This window comes from Chelonia mydas, chromosome 14 (assembly GCF_015237465.2).
Source record: "Chelonia mydas isolate rCheMyd1 chromosome 14, rCheMyd1.pri.v2, whole genome shotgun sequence".
Lineage (NCBI taxonomy): Eukaryota > Metazoa > Chordata > Testudines > Cheloniidae > Chelonia > Chelonia mydas.
The window spans coordinates 38,764,743-38,785,141 of NC_051254.2; the positions used below are offsets into that span (position 1 = coordinate 38,764,743).

General features: G+C 48.2%; 3 protein-coding genes across 8 annotated transcripts in view; 2 read left to right on the plus strand and 1 right to left on the minus strand.

Moving 5' to 3' along the window:
• The window catches only part of LOC114022341 (zinc finger protein OZF), a 793,526-nt gene that overhangs the window by 541,354 nt on the left and 231,773 nt on the right, over positions 1 to 20,399 (plus strand). The gene's annotated exons all lie outside the window — the stretch shown is intronic.
• LOC102943967 (histone H2B 1/2/3/4/6) lies at positions 2,047 to 2,515 on the minus strand. Its single transcript, XM_027833602.3, has one exon. The coding sequence runs from the start codon at positions 2,485 to 2,487 to the stop codon at positions 2,122 to 2,124; it is 366 nt and encodes a 121-aa protein (XP_027689403.2). The 5' UTR covers positions 2,488 to 2,515; the 3' UTR covers positions 2,047 to 2,121.
• On the plus strand, positions 3,767 to 16,690 carry LOC102943749 (vespryn-21). The gene is made up of 4 exons (XM_027833603.3): positions 3,767 to 3,797; positions 12,207 to 12,266; positions 14,578 to 14,679; positions 15,691 to 16,690. The coding sequence occupies exons 1-4, from the start codon at positions 3,767 to 3,769 to the stop codon at positions 16,194 to 16,196; spliced, it is 699 nt and encodes a 232-aa protein (XP_027689404.3). The 3' UTR covers positions 16,197 to 16,690.

Sequence of the window (20,399 nt, forward strand, 5' to 3'; positions counted from 1 at the left end):
AAGGTGCCTGGAGTGACGGGGGCTCCCGGCTCTTACAAGCTCTGCAAAGAACCAGGCGTCGGCAAAACGCAGCTCGTTTTGCAGCTGCCCAAGACCAAGGAGGCCAAGAAGCCGGCAAAGCAGAAGAGACAAGCAGATAAAAAGCCGCCTGCCAACCAGGAAGCTAAAAAGATCAAGAAGAAAAACAAAGGCACGGGGACAAAGGCCCCCGGGAAGATGAGGAACGTGGCCGAAGGCAAAGGAGCTGGCAAGACTTCTGCGGTTTCCTCTGCTCGCGGGGCAATGGCTCCCCAGGGGAAATCTTAACAGATCTATTGATTCACCGCAACGAAACAACAACGGCTCTTTTAAGAGCCACCCTAAACCGTTTCCAGAAGAGCTTTAAGCACGAAGGCCCTGATGTGCATTGTTTAGGACCAAATACTGCATTGCTCACTCTGGTAAATCTCCTTTTGATTTCAACAGAAAATAGTGGGTGCGCTCGGAAACCAGAAATAGGCTTTCAGGTCTGCCCCCTGCCCTTTAGAAAGAGACGAGATATGCGATCAGGTTTGCTATACTGTTAAATATGATGGAACCTCTGTCAATGTCTGAAGGGAACGAGTGTGAAACACCTCCCCCCCCCCAGCAGATATGGTGAGCAAGTGACCAGAAAACATAGGAGTTGTGTGTATCGAACTATGAAAATTTTAAACCCCAGAATTCTTCACAACCTTATCTCAGAATGTGATGTAACAGGTGGAGGAAACGTACAAGCAGTCTGGGAACAACCTAAATCCCCATGTATTATGTGCATTCTGATATTGCCCATAATGCTGTCATGTCAGGATGCTCGAAAGGTTTCCGTGACTACCCATGGCTGGGGAGGGGTTCAAGGACGGGACAGGACTGCCCTGTTTCTGCCCCCAACTAGCCAGGGCTAGCTGGGGTGGAGGGCCAAGATTCCGGCGTTTTCAAGGGCAGATTAGAATATGTACATGTGGTAGGAGCAGGGAAGGTAGGTAGGTGGCCCTGTCTTATAAAAACTCCAGTTTAAGATTTAGGAGGAATTTGCCTTTCAAAAAGACTTTCACAGCACAAAGGACCTGCTCCCCCATCAGATAATCGTCACACGCATGCTGCCGCCCCGACCTGGTAAAGCTGTTTTATAACCACCACCAGTGATCTCGAGCAGGAGGAGCCGCCATCAGCCCTGTATATTTCTGAGCGCGGTTGGTTTTCCCGCAGCTGGAAAGGCAGGGAGTGGATCTTGCCCCGCAGTTCCTGGTGTGTTTGCGAGCGGTCTGCACCTTAACTGTAGATTTACAAGTAGGTTGCTGCTTAGTTAGCATCACTCCACGGCTATGCCCAGGCTCCTGCGACAGCCCCGTGCAGACAGTGAGGGTATTTTACAGGGACAGCAGGCTGCAATTGTCGGAGAGGAAAACAACCATTTCAGACTGAAATTTTATCAGCGGATTTTGTTAACATAGGGCTAAGAAGGGGTATAGAGAGAGAAAGAGCCAGGTGGCTTCAGGTTATTTGGGGGAAGATGAAAGCGGTTTATACGTTATTCCTTCCCCATCCCCTTTCATTTCGGCTTGTGGTGTTTTTTGTTTCGTTATAGCTTTGGGGCTGCTGCTTTTCCAGCCTTTGGGAAATGAAGACTCCTTGGTCTCCAAGTCCTTTGTGAATGAAAACGTTTCAAGAGTTTGCAATATTCATAAAAACAAGTTGAAGTTTCTTAAAAAAAAAATTCCTTAGCTGCGCTTGATTCCTGTATTTCAGTATAAAAGACCAGATTATTAAACGATCAGACTATCTACTATACAAAGATTTTATAGCACGGTAAACCTCATTTTATAAGCCAAACCTAATTTCCACGAAGAATTCTTATGTGGACAGATTAAGAAACAACCTTTTTACCAGTTTTCTTCCCCAATATTGCTTTTATCCCATCTCTACATTCAGAAATGATAAATATTTAATCAATGAAACCTCAATCAGTAACTGATCTAATTAGATTACTTTCCCTTACGATAAGCAGCTCTTTTATGGGAAAAGTGGGTGGCCCTTAAAAGGGCCTTTGGGTCTTAATTCGGTGGATGGTTTCACTTTAGCACAGCCATAGCACGCAAAGCTTTACTTAGAGCTGGTATATTTGGTGACAGCCTTAGTGCCCTCCGACACAGCATGCTTCGCCAACTCCCCAGGCAAGAGCAGGCGGACCGCCGTCTGGATCTCTCTAGAGCTGATAGTGGACCTTTTATTGTACAACGCCAAGCGCGACGCCTCTGCAGCGATGCGCTCGAAAAGATCGCTCACGAAAGAATTCATAATACTCATGGCCTTCGAAGAAATGCCCGTGTCCGGATGAACCTGCTTCAACACCTTGTAAACATAAATCGAGTACGACTCTCTGCGACTCTTCTTACGCTTCTTATCGCCTTTCTTCGCACTTTCCGCAATCAGCTTCTTCCCCCCTTTCTTCGGCACACGCGCAGACATTTTCACTCTCTCTCTTTTTTCCACCTAACAGAAAAAGGCGGCAACCCGCTCAGAATTCCGTTTTATATAGATTGTTGACCGACCTGAATGAAGACTGAAAGCTCTTCGGTCCTCCCCTTTTCTAGCCACTCCTCGTTCGCGCGTCAAGTCTGATCGTCTGAACATGACGGCTCTCTTCACTATCTGCTACTGAGAAGGCGGCATAACTGATATAATCTAGTGTTGTCTCAGACTTTCTTCTTAGATTAGCCCACTCTAAACAAAGCAGTTTGATCCTCTACGATTCCAGCAAAGCTTTGTAAAAGTCAGAATATTTACGATTTAAATTTCCATTGGAGAATGTCTAGCGTGTTGGAAGTTATCTTGTTTTCCCATATTTAAAAAAAATCATTTTATTTTCACTTTTTACATGTGAATCATAGATGTAACACGAACCAGTTCCGTGCAGTTCTGACCATTGGCCTTTTGACTTTTGGTACACAGTTTCAGGTTGACAGAAAATAGACGTTTTGATCAGCACTTGCCATCTGTACAAAAGAGCCATGTGGCTTCTTTTGCAGGGGTCAATGGATTTTTTTAACCTTTGTCATCCCTGTCCTTTATTAAACAATTAACTTGTTTGGGGGTAAAATCATTTCATCTAATCTCTCTCTCTCTCTCTGTGTCTGAAATTAGGTTTCTAAATCTATTCCTAGGTGTCTGAACAGGTGTCCTGATTCTAAAACCACTGTCCACCCAGCAGCTACTCCTGAGGTGAATAGGTGCTGCTGATAACTTAGAACTTTTTTTGGGGGGGGGATGGGGAGCCTACAGATTTTTGGAGTTTACTTATGTATTTAAGACTTTAACTGTAGGCACCCAGGTCTCAAAACCTTTGACCAGAGAGAGCCCCTGTTGTTGTCTGTCTTCTTTTCTGGATACTTTCCCCCCTTCCCTTCTCATTTTCCCAGATTTTTGGCTTGACATCAGACTTTGTTGGAAGTAGTTTGAACTTAAACAAAACCATTTAAATATGGCGTTCTTCTGTTTAAATCATTGAGAATCTACCGGCATAGAGCTAGAGGAGATCAACCTCTCTATGAAGATGTAGGTTGGTTGCTCTGCCTGATAGCGATTCACTTGGCGTTGATAGCACACAAGAACTGTCTGCTTCATTCTTGCCCCTTCGCTCCCTGGGTGCAAAGTTCACCCAAAAAGGAGATTCTGAGGCTGCCGGGTGGAGCAAATATAGGCACAAGCCCAGGTGACTGAAAGACTGTGCGCCTATAGAGCAGTATATATGGAAGAAAAAGAGGTCTGGCGACAATACGGTAAGTTTCCAGCCAGGTCCAGCAGAAGAGCAGCAAAGACATGCTGGGGTCGGCTTTCAGCTCAGCTAGTTTTCCATCAGGTCTCTCCAATACGAAATTGGTGAATTAGTGGCTGGAGGGAGAGTGAGATTCCCAGCCATAGTCTCCTGCTAAGAGGGGGCTGGCCAGAGTGGGTGGGTGGGGGTCTCACCGACTCTAACTTTCACCTCTCCACACCTATACAACCAGTCTCTCTCTGGACTGCTCCATCTGAGGTACCATGGAAGTGTTTCTGCATGGAAATTTTTCAGTTTCCATATTTTGGTTTTCAGGCATTTGATTTTTCTACTTTTTTTTTTTGGCCAAAACCCAATTTTCAATTAAAAAAACCTGCAGTTTTGATTGCAAATGTTCAATCTCCTTTTAAGGGACTACCTTAACCACATTTTTAAAAACATCGCCATAAAATTGGGCCAGGCAGCATGAAATCTTATGGTTCACTTGTGCTCCTTCACCAATCCTTTGCTGTATCCACTTGTCTCTAGATGTCTATTGAGATTGTAAATTTTGAGAAGCGGAGGCTGTCTTTTCCTGACATGTTTGTACTAAGAGCTTAACACACTGGGGCTCGAGTTGGGCTGGTCAAAACAATTTTCCTCAAAACTTTTTTAATATATTATTTTCAATATCAGAATTTGTCTAATTTAACTGAAAAAAATTCAATTTCCAATCAGGAAACTGAAACAAAAAAAATTAGACAAAATTTTTTAAAAAAATTGTTGTCAAACTTTTGGGTTTTTTGTTTGTTTGTTTGTTTTTCAGCAGTTTTTGGCTGAGAATTTTTGGTTGCTGAAAAACAAAACAAAACAAAAAGAAAAATATGGGGGGAAATGGGAGATAAAAAGCCAACATTTTCCATGGGGATTTTTTGTGTGATCTAGCCCCTGGGACTTCTATGGGCTATTACAATACAGTATACAGAATTATAATATACTAGTTTTGTCTCTTTCACCTGTTCCAGCCACCAGATGCTCAGCCACCTAACCTGGAGAAAGAAATGATTAAAACTATGGGACCATATAAAAGGGTAAGTTCCCATGTGGAACTTTTTCTTCCAATCCCCCTCATAAAAAACCCCAAACCCCTTTAATTACTTTCCAGCTAAAGCTTCTACGTTCATATCAAAATAAGACCCACCACAAAAATACAAATAGAAACGTTACAAACTAAGGAAATCACAAGCTACGATCACACAAACAGCCATTTCTCTCTCTCTCTCACACACACACACACACACACATAACATTGAATAGAAACTCTCTATATTGAATAGAAACAGCACCCAAAACACCTTAACGCTGATGCTCTAGTTCCAGTAGACATTGACGTGCTGTTTTAAATAGCAGCATTCAGAGAAATGTCCACTGAGCTCTCGCTCTTCAAGGCTACCACTTCCTTTCTCCTCCAGGGCTGGAGTTGATACCAGGACTACTTCTTCTACCAGCTGAATAGTGTATCTAAAATGTGTCATTTCTCCTCTGGACTGTAGAGGACTCTGTATCTCCGCTCACAGGCACAGTCTCCTCCATTCTCCCTGTCTGTGTGCAGCTGGAGAGCTGGGCGTGATGTCAACACAGGGGACTGAATATAGTGGCTTCCTCATCTTCCCTTTCCTGCTTTGTCTCTGCTCTGAAAGCAGCCCCAGCAGGGAAGCGGGGATGGAAGAGCAGCTTCTACAAAAGCTTCCACTGTAGGGAGCTGCGGTTAAATTATGGAAATAGTGAGGTTTGAACCTGAGTCCTTCAACTCTAAAAGCACCAGCCGCTAACACTGGTTACTAAAGGACTAGGCTTATTAATGGGTGTAGTACATAGACCAGTGACTAGAGGGAGATGAAGACCAACTGTCTTCAAAGGAGGTGCTGTCATCACCATGAATAAGTCGCAATATGAACAAGAGGCTGCTAGGCAGCTCTCTAACTCGACATTCTATAGGCCGTTATCCTCTGATCCCACTGAGGATTACCAAAAGAAACTGCACCATCTGCTCAAGAAACTCCCTGAAAAAGCCCAGGAACAGATCTGTGCAGACACATGCCTAGAACCCCGATCAGATCTTGGGAGACAGACCAGTCCTCGCTTACAGACAGCCCCCCAACCTGAAGCAAATACTCTCCAGCAACCACACACCACACAACAAAAACACTAACCCAGGAACCTATCCTTGCAACAAAGTCCAATTCCAACTCTGTCCACATATTTATTCAAGTGACACACATCATAGGACCTAATCACATCAGGGGCTCGTTCACCTGCACATCTACCAATGTGATATATGCCATCATGTGCCAGCAATGCCCCTCTGCCATGTACATTGGCCAAACCGGACAGCCTCTATGTAAAAGAATAAATGGACACAAATCTGACATCAGGAATCATAAAATTCAAAAACCAGTAGGAGAACACTTCAACCTCTCTGGCCACTCAGCGAAAGACTTAAGGGTGGCAATTTTGCAACAGAAAAGCTTCAAAAACAGACTCCAAGGAGAAACTGCTGAGCTTGAATTAATTTGCAAACTAGATACGATTAACTTGGGTTTGAATAGAGACTGGGAGTGGCTGGGTCATTACACACATTGAATCTATTTCTTCATGTTAAGTATCCTCACACCTTCTTGTCAACTGTCTAAATGGGCCATCTTGATTATCACTACAAAAGTTTTTTTCCTTGTTGATAAAGCTCATCTTAATTAATTAGCCTCTTACAGTTTGTATGGCAACTTCCACCTTCTCTGTATGTATATATATATATATATATACACACATATATATATCTTCTTACTATATGTTCCATTCTATGCATCCAATGAAGTGGGCTGTAGCCCATGAAAGCTTATGCTCTAATACATTTGTTAGTCTCTAAGGTGCCACAAGTCCTCCTGTTCTTTTTGCGGATTCAGACTAACACGGCTGTTACTCTGAAACCTGTCTTAACATGAGTCACAAAAAACTTGCCAAGTGGCAGAGAAGGCAGCTCCTTGGTATCCAAGACTAAGGGTTTGTCTACGCTGGGAAGCAGCCTGAACAACTATTCCATAGTAGCTCCTTGTGTAGACGCTCTAATTCTGGACTACAGCCTTGCCCACTCTTGCAGTGGTGCTTAGGGTATGTGTATCTACACTCCATATTGAAAGACCAGTTACATCCACACTCACTGCTGTGTGTAACTATGCATTGGCCAAGACAGCAGCCATCCCACCAGTGCCCTTGTATGTCTCTCTGTCATTGAGACAGACCATGGTAGTCTCTCACTGTCCCAAAGCCAGGGGGAATCTGGCTGTGCGGGGACAGGGCGTGAGTAGGGGAATTCCCCAAGAGGCAGCAAGATTCAGATGCCTTCACGGCTGAGCTCACTTGGGGACAGTCAAGAGTCTCTTGAGTTTCCCCTATATATAATTGCCTCATTGTAATTGAGAAATGGGCCCTTCCTAGTCCTGTAGTGCCTAGACTCTATGGTTTATGTCGTCACTGTGATAAAAACGCACAATGCCAAGTCTCAGAACCCGGGTTAATTGACACACTCTTGAGCTGCGGGGCTAAAACTGCAACCTAGATATGTGGGACCAGGCTCTGAGACCCTCCCCTCTTGTGGGAGCTTAGAGCTCAAGCTCTAGCCCAAGCCCATATGTCTACAATGCACTTGTATAGCCCTGCAAGCCTCAGTCAGCCGACCCAGGCCGGCTGTGCTGCGTGTCTTTAATGGCAGTGTAGACGTACGGTATGCCTGGGAAACTGGTCATTAAAAGGGTTCTTATAACACATTCTGGTTTGCTGTGTGGGACTCCTTTTGAGGTCAGTGTATTAATGGAAGCAGAAGGTTGGTTTCCGCATTTATTTTTAATCCACAGCAGATGCTTGAAAGCCTCAGTCCAGGCTTTTTTCTTTTTTTTTTCTTTTTCCCCACAGACCAATCGAATGTGTGATAGAAAGACTAAAATACATGAAGAACACAGGACAAATGCCATCGACCCATCATACCTTGTGGTTTCTGCTTAAGCAATTAGGCAAAGGACCCAACAGCTGGTGTGGTGCATACACCAGAAATAATGGGAACAACATGAAACAAAAGTGAAGTGAGTGAGATACAACAGAATAAAAACATGCTCTGTGTGCATCTCACTCCAGGTTTATTTCGTGGGGGAATTGTGTTTAAAATGTGTCATATTTGTTCTTTGTGTAAGTCACTTTCCCCTGCTTTTCTGTATTTGATAGAAATACCCCTGATTTTGCAGAACTTACCACTCACTTTATTGGATCTCAACCATTTCCAAGAAAGTTTCTGAGAGAGAGAGAAAAACAGAGTTCTAAACCTGGGTATTTCCAAACACTTTGAAATGAAAATAACTTGGAAATTTCATTTTTATGCAACTCCCCTCCCCACCCCCATTTTTCATCTAATTCTAATCCCTGGGGGCCCCCTAAAACACAGGAAAAGACACTCCAAATGAGGGAGATTCGGTCTTATCCTTTGACATCTCTCAGAGGACAATTGGTCCCTGCCCTCAAACTGGTAAAAGCTCCCAGGGAAAGTATGTGGCACTACGGACAGGAAAAACTAGCAGGGCTAGAGAGATGCAATTGTTCCTCCCAGATAAGGTATTGTTGCACAGGGAACTGGATCCTAGAAGGAAACTAGATGCAAATATGTTGTATCATCTTATAAACTGGGCCTACGGCTGCTGTCCCCAATCAGCCATCCCTGTTTATTTGGCCTGTCTATGCAATACAGTCTCAGTCTTTACCAGGGTTTTTTATAGGTTTTTAATGAAAATCACAATGTTCTTGAGATGATTTTTACTAGGGTTGGTCAAATATTTCCATCAAAACCTCTTTTCACTGGAAAATTGGATTTTTGATGAAATTCACTTTTTTTTTCTTGCACAAAATGGCTGCTTGCTTTCCTCATATTTACTTTATTTATTTTTTTTTTTTTGTCACCCCAAATCGAAAGTTTTCCAGTTTGCAGCAATTCTGCTAGCCAAAATCCTGTGTGGTTTGGTGCATTTTTCAGCAGAAATGTTTTGCTGTCTGGTGAGTTTTCTGGTTTTCATGGGGGTTTTTTTGTTGTTGTTTTTACAAAAAGGCAACATTCTCCACTCAGAACGTAGGCAACCTCCCCTCTTTTTTGTGTAAAATTAACCCAAGTGGAGGGGGAAGGGGAACAAACAAATAAACAAAAAGCCACACTTCTTGACCAACTCTATTTTCTACCCTTCAGTGAATGATCCTTAGCTGCCCCTTCACAATCACTATTCTCTGGCTATACAATAGCCCAGGGGTTCTCAAACTTCATTGCACCACGACCCCCTTCTGACAACAAAAATTACTACAGGACTCCATGAGTGGGGCCACAGCTTGAGCCTGCCCGACCCCTACCACCCCAAGTGGGGGAGTGGAACTGTAAGGATAAAGCCTTTTCCTGTAGCCATATTGCAAAAAGAAAAGGAGGACTTGTGGCACCTTAGAGACTAACCAATTTATTTGAGCATAAGCTTTCGTGAGCTACAGCTCACTTCATCGGATGCCATATTGTTTGGCCTATAGCCTTATCGTTAGGCTGAAAGCCTACTGCCTTCGTCTGCAGCCAGATTAAAAGAGCAGCCACCGTTAGCTGAGAAGCAGGAAGTCCCATCCTCACATTCCATCTAAATTAGATTAAAACAACGTAATATCAGGTTGTTAAGAAGGAGATCCTGTCCCAATGGCACCCACTGTCACCAGATAAAGAAACAGATCTTAAGATGGTTAAAGAAAACTTAGTTTGATGGCATCCTGTCTGGCAAGAGACCACTTATCAGTAGTTGTGGTTGGGAAATCCTCATTTCTGTATTGTTTTGTCATTATGGTCCCCACTTCCCTATTGTTTGTCTGTATGATCTCTGTCTGGTCCTTTGATTGTTTCTGTCTGCCATATAATTAATTTTGCTAGGTGTAAATTAATTAAGGTTTTGGGTTATGATTGGTTGGAGAATTTTGTTAGGATTGGTTAGTAAAATTTTAGTGAAATGATTGGTTGAGGTACAGCTAAGCAGGACTCAAGTTTCACTATGAAAACTGGGGTCCAAAAGGAAGTTCTTTGGGGAACCAACTCCAGGACACAGTCCCAAAGATCAGAGCTGCCAGACCTCAACACTTTGGCAATGACACCGTGCAGAAACTGGAGTCCCCCAGATGGACCTGATCCCGACTGGCCATCAAGAAAAGTTCATCTGCCTTACTGGGAGTGGTGTGCATTGTATGCGTAGCATTGTATTCTGGTTTTGGTAATTGTTAATAAATAAATGTTAAGTAGGATATTATTGTGTAAGACTCTTTCACTGGTAAAAGACCCCGTAAGCCCACAAAAGATTAAGCCTGGGGCCCAGAGGGAACTGGTGTCTGCCCGGAGCTCTGAGGGAAGAGGTGCTTAAATTGATAGGGTTACGCCAGAGCCCTAGGAACTGGGTAAGGGTGGGTGCCCTAGAGCATATGGTTATGCCTGAGCCCTAGGAACGGGATAAAAATGAGTGCCTAAATTAAGAGGGTTACGCCTTGAACCCTAGGAACTAGGTAAAGGTGGAAGCCTTGAGCCCTGGAACTGGGTAAAGGTGGGTGCCCTAGAGTGAGCAAGTGACAGAGAATTTTGTGCGGGTAACAAAGCCAAAGCCCCACCATCCAAGGGCTTCAGTCCCAGGCAGGGGGCCTGTAACCTGAGCCCCACCACCCAGAGCGGAAGCGCTCAGCTTGGGCTTTGGCCCCAGTACCCAGCAAGTCTAAGCCAGCCCTGGCAACCCCACTAAAATGGGATTGCGACCCACTTTGGGGTCCCAACCCGACCCACAGTTTGAGAAGCACTGCAATAGCGTGGAGATTTTCCCTAGTAGGAACATTCTCTGTGGGGATGCGGGGAAGCCTAGAGTTGTGTCTTGGAGTCAGTCTACACTAGATCTGGTATTTGCTACACCTGCACCATCATGAGCATGTGCTATGGCTCACAAGTGATGGCGCACAAGTGTTGCCAACATGTTAGCAATTGCACTCGCTTAGAGTGTGTCTCCCTACCCTACATCAGGTCATTGTGCCATTTAATTGATAAGATCCAGCACCTGTGATGATCAGTGGAACGACTCACTGTTGATTTCAATGGGCCATCAACGCTTTGCTTCCAAGGGTCAATGGCCAATGGACCTCTCAGGCAAAGCAAGGGAGTTTGCATTCTGATCTGCATGGAGGGATTTCCTCAGGGTCAGATGCATCCCAGTGATAACCCCATTGGCTGCCGAGGAGTTATGCCATGGGCGAATGTGGCTTTTCCAACTTCGGGGAACGCACGCACTTTAATGATAATATCTAGCTCTTATGTAGCACTTTGCAAAGGAGGTTATTAGCATCATCGCTGTTTGACATGTGTGGAAGCTGAGGCAAGAAGGTCATCCGGAAGCAGAGCTGGGACTACAGCCCAGGTGTCCTGAGGCCCAGTCTAGTGATCTCTCAATGAGGCCCCCCTACCTCATGGGGTATTCTTGTTTGAGTCATCCAAAGTCTCTAACTCTGACCTACAGACTGATTAAAATTGACACAATGCAATCAGCCAAAGGACATGCACAAGACCATTCCAGGAAACCTTGCTCAAGGCTCAGTTCATTTCTGTGAAGAGGAGATTGGAACTGAACTTCACAGAAGGAGTTCTGCCTTCGGTGAATCGAGGAAAATACTCCAACAGGAGGCTGTTTCACCCAGCTGTCTAGATTGTACATAGGCGCGGGATTTGGGGTGCAGGGGTTTTACATGGGGCTCCGCTCCCGGACCCCCACGCAGGGTCCCAGCTGCTGGCCCCACAGTCGGGCTCCACTTCTGGCCCCCATGTGGGGTCCTGGCTGCTGGCGCTGCTCCCGAGGCTCTGGTCCCAGTCCCGCATGCTGGCTCCCAGCCCCGCGCCTGGGGTTCTGGTTGTCAGCCCTGTGCCCAGGGTCCTGCTGCTGGCCCAGCGCCTGCCCTCAGCTGTGGCCCCATCCATGTCCCACCCTTCCAGAGAAATGACTCTGCTCTCAGCCCCAGCTCTGTGGATTGGGGACAGACAGGGGAAAGGGGGATGGCTTTCAGCACCCCCACTATTAAATGTATTCCAGCACCACTGGGATAGTGTATGAAATCTGGTGTTTACAAACCATGAGCACAAATTCTGCTGAGTCTGCATCACCCAGTGCTCAGAGGAACCAGGCAGAAACACCTCCTCCCCGAGCGCAGAGAGATCTTTCGCCAGAGAAACTTCAACTTAAACAGGCGTGCGGGGAATCCTGTCGAACTGGACATATATTTTGTTTCGCAATCTGGGAGAGAGCTGGGAACAGAGGGTTTGTGAGGCTAGGTATATAAGCCAGTTGCAAACCAGCGCCCTTGAGAAGGCTATTGGGGAGTTTCGGAGAAGTAGCTGCAGACCCTGTGCTTGGAGGTAAGGGATCTGGTGGGCTGTGTGTTTGGTCAATTTGTTACTGCTTTGCAAGGGCTCCTTTGACTCGGCTGTACAGCCTCTGATCAGAGCAGACGTCTGGTTTGTCTCTAACAGGGATTACAATCTGTCTGCTCAGGATGGGTTTGTGAAGTCTCTGAATGCTGATTCCTGCTTTTTAACAAGAGTTTACTTTTTTTTTTTTTAATTTTCTGGGAAGAGGATCAAATAATAGAACTGCCTGGAAATTGGGATGTTTGTTTTCTCCACAGAAAATTTTGACTTAAAAGAAAATGAAAACCTGATTTATTTTTCAGTTTTCAGACACACACCAAAAATATTCAGCCAAAAGCTGCCAACACTTGAAAAAGTTTTGCCCCAGAACTGCCACACACAAAAATCAGCCCCAAACTGCCAAATTCTCATTTTTTTTGGCTCAAAATTATGAAAAAAAATATTTTTTCATGTAAATAATGAAAAAAATTGCCTCGAAGAAGCTGCAAATAAACAAAGAGGCTGTGGAAGCTCTGAGTTCTTAGTATCTCTGGCCATCAAGTCTTGTATGTCTGTGTGGACCGTGGCCACTTCAGTGTGTGTTGTGTGAAGAGCCTCAGTCCCACCATTCAAATGAAAGCTGTGGTGGTTTGCTTTTCTTCTACCCTGGCTGGTCTCAAGAAGTCCCTTCTTCTGCCACCTACCCTGCTATTGAGAGGATATGACTTTCCAGGGACTACTAAACAAAGTCATCTGGTCATGTTTTGAAAAATGATACCCAACCCTTAAGTGCAGTTAGGGCTAATGGAAATCTACAGAAAATATTTTCCTCTGCTAAGTGCAGGGCTCAGGGGCGGCCGGTGACCCAGCCGTTGGGAGAGGCTAGCCCCTGGCCCCGGCCCTAGTGCCTGAGGCTCCTCCCCTTCTGCCACTCCTCCCCCTCCCTTTTGCTCCTCACCACTGCCCCTGGCCCCAGCGCTGGGCGGCCAGGGGGCAAGGTTCCAGCTCTGGTGTGCAAAGTGGCCAGCCCCGGAGCGCCGGGCAGCTGGGCAGCACGGCCCCAGCACCAGCCACTCTAAGTCCCTGTGGGAGGCAGGCCAGCCAACCTGGGCCAGGGCAGAGCGCTGAGAACAGCAGGAGGGCGCCTGGCCTGGAGGCAGAGCATGGGCGGGGGCCACGCTAGGCTGTTTGGGGAGGCACCGCCTCCCCCTGTCTACGATACCTGCCGCCCATGGCAGAGTGTGTTCTCCTGAAATGCTGGGTTGTGAAACAGAGAGACGTGGTGGGGGAGGTAATATCTTTGATTGGAGCAACTTCTGTTGGTGAGAGAGACAAGCTTGCAAGCTACACAGGGCTCTTCTCTGGACGTTGGCCCAATCAATTCCACCTTGTCTCTCTAATATCCTGAGACCAGCCTGGCTACAACAACACTGCAAAGAACAGGTAGTGGATTGTCTAGGGACTGCAAGGAATCATAAATTTTGAGGAGGAAGGCACGGTTAGACCATCCGTATCATCTTCCCAGGGCTAGGGCACGATCATAGGTGGTGGGTATAATAGGCCAGGAGAGGCTAAGCCATGTCTGTGCTCCACCTCTTCCCCTCCCTGCTCCACCCCGTCCCTGAGGCCCCACCACTGCCTGGGGAGTCCCTCCTCTCCTCCACTCCACCCCCACTCTGGAGGTCCCGGCCGTGTCCCTCCTTTCCGCCACCCTTCCCCCACAAGACCCCCCCACCCACTTCTCACCTCCACACCCCGCCATGCTCCACAGAGGAGGGGGTGGAGGAAAGGAGGGACACGGCCACTGGTGGGGTGGGGATTGAGCAGTGCTCGGGGTAGAGTGTGGGCAGGGCCGTGGGTGGAAGAGGTGGGACAGGGAGCCAGCCTTCCCCAGGGGAAGTTTCACCTGCTACCCATGGACAAGATTTCTCCCTGCAGGCCATTTTCTAGGTTTTTGTCCAGTCTTGTGTCCACACTCCAAAGTGATGGAGCAGCCACTCCTGGCAGTTCTCTTGGGAGACGATTCCACAGCCTGATACTTTCCCATCTCACAATCTGGACGTTGTCCAATATTCAGCCTGAACTTGACCATGTTCATGTTCCTCCCTGGATCTTCCTCTGCAACCCCCTGTCTCACCCTTACTAATTCCTCTCCTGATGGCACCCCCAGTCACACTCAAGCTTACACCAACCCCGCCGCGCTTGCACACCAAGGCAAAGACCAAGGATAAAGCCTGTTAGGGATTGAACAATCAGATGAAGAGGCATTATCAATCTCTGGGTTTGGTTGGTTAGTTGGTTGGTTTGTTTTTATCTCTAGCAGTCAGACGGAAGTTTCAGGCAGAGATGACTCTTGCTCCCGATCCAAAACTCATCCATGCGACTTTCCCTAAGAGAAGTGAGCTTCTGGAGGAATTCAAAGGTAATCAATCCATCCTAACCCTGAGCCTAAAACACTCCATGGTGTGATGCTTTCTCACAGCCACTGGAGGTGCCGATGAGTTTCCTGGTGCACTCCAGTGACTGAGGAAGCTTTTGCATAGGTGGTGGATAGCATAAACTGAGGAAGGCTCTGCCTCCCCAAACAGCCTTGCATGGCCCGACCATGCTCCTCCCTGAAGCCGGTGCACTGGGGCTGGGGGCACACAGGGGTGTGTGTGTGTGTGTGCCCACTCTGGGCTCCAGCGGGTGAGAGGGGGCAGAAAAGGAGGGGTGGGGCCTTGGGCAGAGGGGAAGGGCCCCATGCTGTTAAGTAGAGATGACTGGAAAATTGGAGACGACCCCCGCCCCTGCGCGGAAAAATGTTACCTTTCTTAAAAGCCAGCAAACAAACAACAACCTGGAAAGCAACATTTTTGGGCTGGGGGAAGGTGGAAGGGAGAGTGAAAATGGAAGAAGTTTTGGCCAACGGCCGAAAAATAATCAATCTGGGCTGGTTTTTTTTTTTGCACGGATGTGTGTTGTTTAGTTTTCCAATGAAAAAATAGCAATTAAAAAAAATAAATCAAGGAAAGCAGAACCTTTCCGTTTCAACAAACCCCACAATTGCCACTGGAACAGTTTCAGAGGAAGGAACATTTTTGACCAGCCCCACCACTAAGGGGCTACAGGAGCAGATGCCCTTTCCCCGGTACGCTGGTGGTTGAGGAGTCTCCTAAAGCAATTCCTCGAGGATGACAGTTCCCAGGCACTCCCAGCTGGGATGCAGGTGGTGAGCACCCCAAATGCTGTGGCTGTTGAGCCTAGATACATGAGGAACGCATGAAGCTCTGGTTGCTGGCAATATTGGCCAGATGCCCTCTCAGCTCTAGATACTTGGAGCACTGCCCAGAGGTGGTCTACGGGAGAGAAGCCCAGCATCTGTAGATCTTTTGGACCCCATGTGCTGTACACAGCCAGATCTAATGCTCTGATTCTCTCTCACCCCTCTCAGAGGATGTGATTCTGGATCCTGACACCGCGAACCCGTGGCTCATCGTGTCTGCGGACGGGAAATCTGTGCGATCAGGAGAGAAACCACAAGAGTTCTTGCCCGAGAATCCCAAAAGATTTGCTCTTGCTCCCTGTGTACTGGGCACCCAGGGGTTCACTTCAGGGAGACATTACTGGGAGGTGGAGTTTGGGGATCAGAGGGAGTGGGCCGTGGGGGTTGCCAGAGAGTCCGTGCAGAGGAAGGAATGGCTCGCTCTTAGCCCTGAGGATGGGATCTGGTCTCAAGGGCGCTGGTGGCTTCGGAGGGAGGCATTCGGCTCCTCTGAGACCCTCCAACCCCATAGTGGGAGGCCTGGGATGATCGGGGTTTGTCTGGATTATGAAGGGGGGTGGGTGGAATTTTATGAAGATGACCATACGACTATAATGTTGGCCTCCTTCAACGGGGAAAAAATTTTCCCCTTCTTCTACTTGGGCGGAGGGGTCCACCTCACACTGATCCCTTGAGGCTTAGGGGGGAAACATCCCACTGGGACCCCCCCCCCCCATGAAATGTGCCCCTCTCTCTAGCCATTTCCTGCACCGCCTCCCCGAGCCTCTGCAGCCTTGTCTACATGCAGGCTTTGCACCAGGGTTTGATTTAATTTGAACCTGGAGCAAACACCAGTCTGGATGATCTTAATTTGGCTTAAGAGCGGTGTGGCTCAATTTTAAGCGTTGCCAGCACACGTGGTTTTCTTGTGAGTGTCATGATATTTGGTGTTTTTTTTCTTGTGATTCCATCCGGATCTGCGCTCTTATTAAATCAGTCCATTAAAATAATAATAGTGATGGTAATTATTAATTAACCGTTAATAACACAAACAGAATAAGAAGATTCATTCAATACCTAAAAGAAGTTTTCAGCCGTCCGAGTTGCAGAGGAAAGATTGAAAATGTGACTCCTAAAGGCTCCAACAAATTAAAACATTTATTACTGTAATATCTTTGCATCAAAGGGTCATTTTCTAATCTGGGTCTGTATAGCACCTTGCACAACATGGTCCTGATCCATGACTAGCTGCTACAACAATCTTTTTTTAAAAACTCCTGATTTTTGAGGAGCCCTGACTCACCATTTTTGAACACTGGGGGTTGGCAAGACTGGCTTTAGCTTAAACTTGCTCCTAATTGACTTTAAAAGGATCGTTTGTCTTGATTTAAGAGGGTCCGCGCAGGCATTTGAAGGGGTTTAACTACATGCGGCTTAAATCCCAGGTGTCGTTAAACAGGTGCAGTGTTGCACGGAGACAAGCCCTTCAGGAATGTCTACGCCCCCTTGTGGATCATCCCAGCCTGGGTCAAGGGTCTCGGGCTAGCGGGGCTTGCGCGAGGGCTCCAAAACGTCGTGCGTAGGCGTTGCAGCTCAGGTCTGAAGCCTGGGGAGGAGGAAGGGCTTCAGAGCCCAAGCCTCAATTTCAAAGCCCCGTCCACACAGCACCGTTCAGAGCACCAGCACCAGCCCCGTGAGCTTGAGTCTCTCACTCCCTTGGGCTCCAAAACGCAGTGCAGATCTACCCTTCGTTTCTAGCTTTGATGAGCCTAGAAGACTCCCTAGTTCACTCGGAGCTTCGTCTTGTCCTCTTCCTAACCTCCTAGACCCAGATTCTCAGTAGGAGATAGGTACCTAACTAGCTTTGAGGAAGTGAAACTCACTCCCTAGTCTCTGTGGTCATGCTCCCGCGGAGACTCTCCTAGCAGCACAGGGTACGTCTACACAGCAATTAAAAAGCCACGGCAGAGAGTCCGGAGCCCAGATCAGCTGATTCATGCTCGCGGGGCTCTGGCTATGGAGCTAAAAATATCGGTATAGACTTCCGTGCTCCAGCTTCTGGCAGGGCACTCAAACCCCACAAGGCGGGAGGGTCTCAGAGCTCAGACTCCAGCCCGAGCCCAGAAGTCCACATAGCAATGAAACAGTCCAGTAGCCTGCGTCCCGCAAGACCAAGTCGGCTGGCATGGGCCAGCCATGGGTGTCTGGTTGCTGTGTAGACATACGTATGGTCTATTCTCTCTGCTCTGTGACAGAAAGGGAACGAGACATGAGGCATATGAGAATGATGCTCCAGGCCCATCATGGGCTGGCCCTTCCTCATCTCCATCCCTGTTTTATTCAAGTTAACAAACAAGCCAATGGCTCGGGTGGGGACTACCCCAGCAATAACGGGAATATGAAATAAATGTGAAGTGAGTCAATGGGAAACTCCAGTGAGATGCACAGAATAAAACAAAGCCCAGTGCCAGGCATGCCCCAGGCCTGTTAATGAGGGGATTTCTGTTCAGAATGTGTCCTTCCTGCTTTTCTGTAACTAGCAGAAATATCCCTGATTTTGCAATAAATGTTTAGTCCCTTTTTTCACTTCATTGCATCTCAATCCTTTCCCAGCTCCTTGCCTGCCAAACACAGGTTGGAAAAAAAAAATTAAGTTCAAGAAGATTGTCATTTTAAGTGAGATGGCTTTGGAATATTTGCTGAGAAAAAAACAAGCAAACAGTCATTTCAGGTTGACCCGCAACAATTTCTTTTCTTTTTTCTTGTTTGGCCACTGAATCAAAAATTGATTTTTTTGCTCAGCTCTACCCAGCAGCTCAAGGCAAATCCATTCCCTCATTTTTCTTCCTTTCCCCTACTATGAACAATGGGATGGCTACTCTGCTTTGCCCCCCCCACTCCCACCCCTTCCCATCCCTGCAACACGCAGCCTAGGAACGGGGACCCCACTACAGCAGCTCCACCAGGTCTGAGAGTCCACTTCTTTCTCCTGCTCATCTGGCTCAGGTGTTGAAGAACCCCAGGAGCTGCAAAGGGGATATAGGGTCTGAGGGGCAGATGTGGGGTCAGAACTGATGGAGGGAGCTGGATGACAGCAGATCTGAGGGCAGAATTCAGGTAGGAGCTGAGGGGGGCAGACAAGGGAGAAGGACAGATCTGGAAGTTGGGTGACAGTCAGATCTGGGAGTGGGGGACAGGATTGATCTGGGTTTTGGGAGGGGAGAATTCATTGCTGGGCAGGGGATATTCAGATGGGGGGACGGACACCTGCAGCAGAGACCAAAGTCACACATTTGGGAGGGGGGCAACATTAATTGACACACACTGGAGGGAGTTCAAAAATCAGAGGACAGACCCCCCAAAAACTGTTCCATTTTTTTTTTAATCTCATGGGTTTGGGGCCAAGCTCAACATTTTTTGGGGGGGAAAGGGGGGATTGAGTCATGGTTTTTCAACCTTTGAGGTTGGCAATATTATAATCTAGACAGACGCTCCTCAAGCCCAGTGGTGAGCTGGAGCCAGTTGTTAAATTTAGAAGCCCTTTTAGAACCGGTTGTTCCGCGAGGGAGAACCGGTTCTAAAAAGGCTTTTAAATTTAACCGGCCCAAAGTGGCGCCTTCGGCGCCCACTCCACGGGTGCTCCAGCCCTGGAGCACCCACGGGGAAAATTTGGTGGGTGCAGAGCACCCACCGGCAGCTCCCCACCCCACCCCGGCCCCAGCTCACCTCTGCTCCAACTCCGCCTCCTCCCCTGAACGCGCTGCCCCGCTCTGCTTCTCCGCCCCCCCAGGCTTCCCGCGAATCAGCTGTTCGTGCGGGAAGCCGGGGCGGGCTGAGAAGCAGGCGGCAGCTTCCCGCTCAGGCTCAGGGAGGCAGAGCGGAGGTGAGCTGGGGAGGGGGCGCGAGGAGGGTCGCCCGCTCCGCAGCAGGTAACCTGGGGGGGGGGGGGGGGGCGCAAGGGAACCGCTCCCCGCCCCAGCTCGCCTCCGCCACCCTCGGCCTGAGCAGGAAGCCGCGGCCTGCTTCTCAGCCCTCCCCGGCTTCCCGCCAAACAGCTGATTTGCGGGAAGCAGCCTGGGGGGGCGCGGAGAAGCAGAGTGGAGCGGTGGGTTCAGGGGAGGAGGCAGAGCGGAGGTGAGCTCGGGCCGGGCGCGGGGCGGGGAGCTGCCAGTGGGGGCTCTGCACCCACCAATTTTCCCCTTGGGTGCTCCAGCCCCGCAGCACCCAGGGAGTCGGACCCTAAGGCGCCACTTTTGATGTGATCAGTGGGGGGAGCAGCCGCTCCTAGTGCCCCTAGGAGCTAGAGGGACCTGCTGGATGCTTCCTGGGAGCTGCCCCAGGTAAGCATCGCCGGGACTCCCCACCTTGCCCCCCGGCAGGTCCCTCCGGCTCTTAGGGGTGGGGTGGGCACCCACTACAGTGGCCCACAAGACTCTCTTGCCCGATTTTGGGGGCAGTCAGGGGACAGGGGAGGGGGTTGGAGGGGGCAGGAGTCTTGGGGGGGGGCGGGGGGGGCAACGACCCCCTTGTGGGGTGAGGAGGGAAACCGTTGTCAAGATTTTGGCAGCTCATCACTGCTCAAGCCCCATGAGCATCACCAGCACTATTACTCCCAGGACATAAATATTTGCCTCTGAGGTTGCTTTGTGGTCCACACTAGGGCAGGGTTTCTCAGCCGGGGATACGTGTCCCGCTGGGGGTACACAGAGATCTTCCCGGGGGGGTACATCAACTCATCGAAATATTTGCCTAGTTTTACAACAGGCTGCAGAAAAAGCACTAGCAGCAAAGTCAGGACAAACTAAAATTTCAGACAGACAAGTGACTTATTTATACTGCTCTGTAGACAATACACTGAAAACGTAAGGACACTATTTATATTCCAATGGATTTATTTT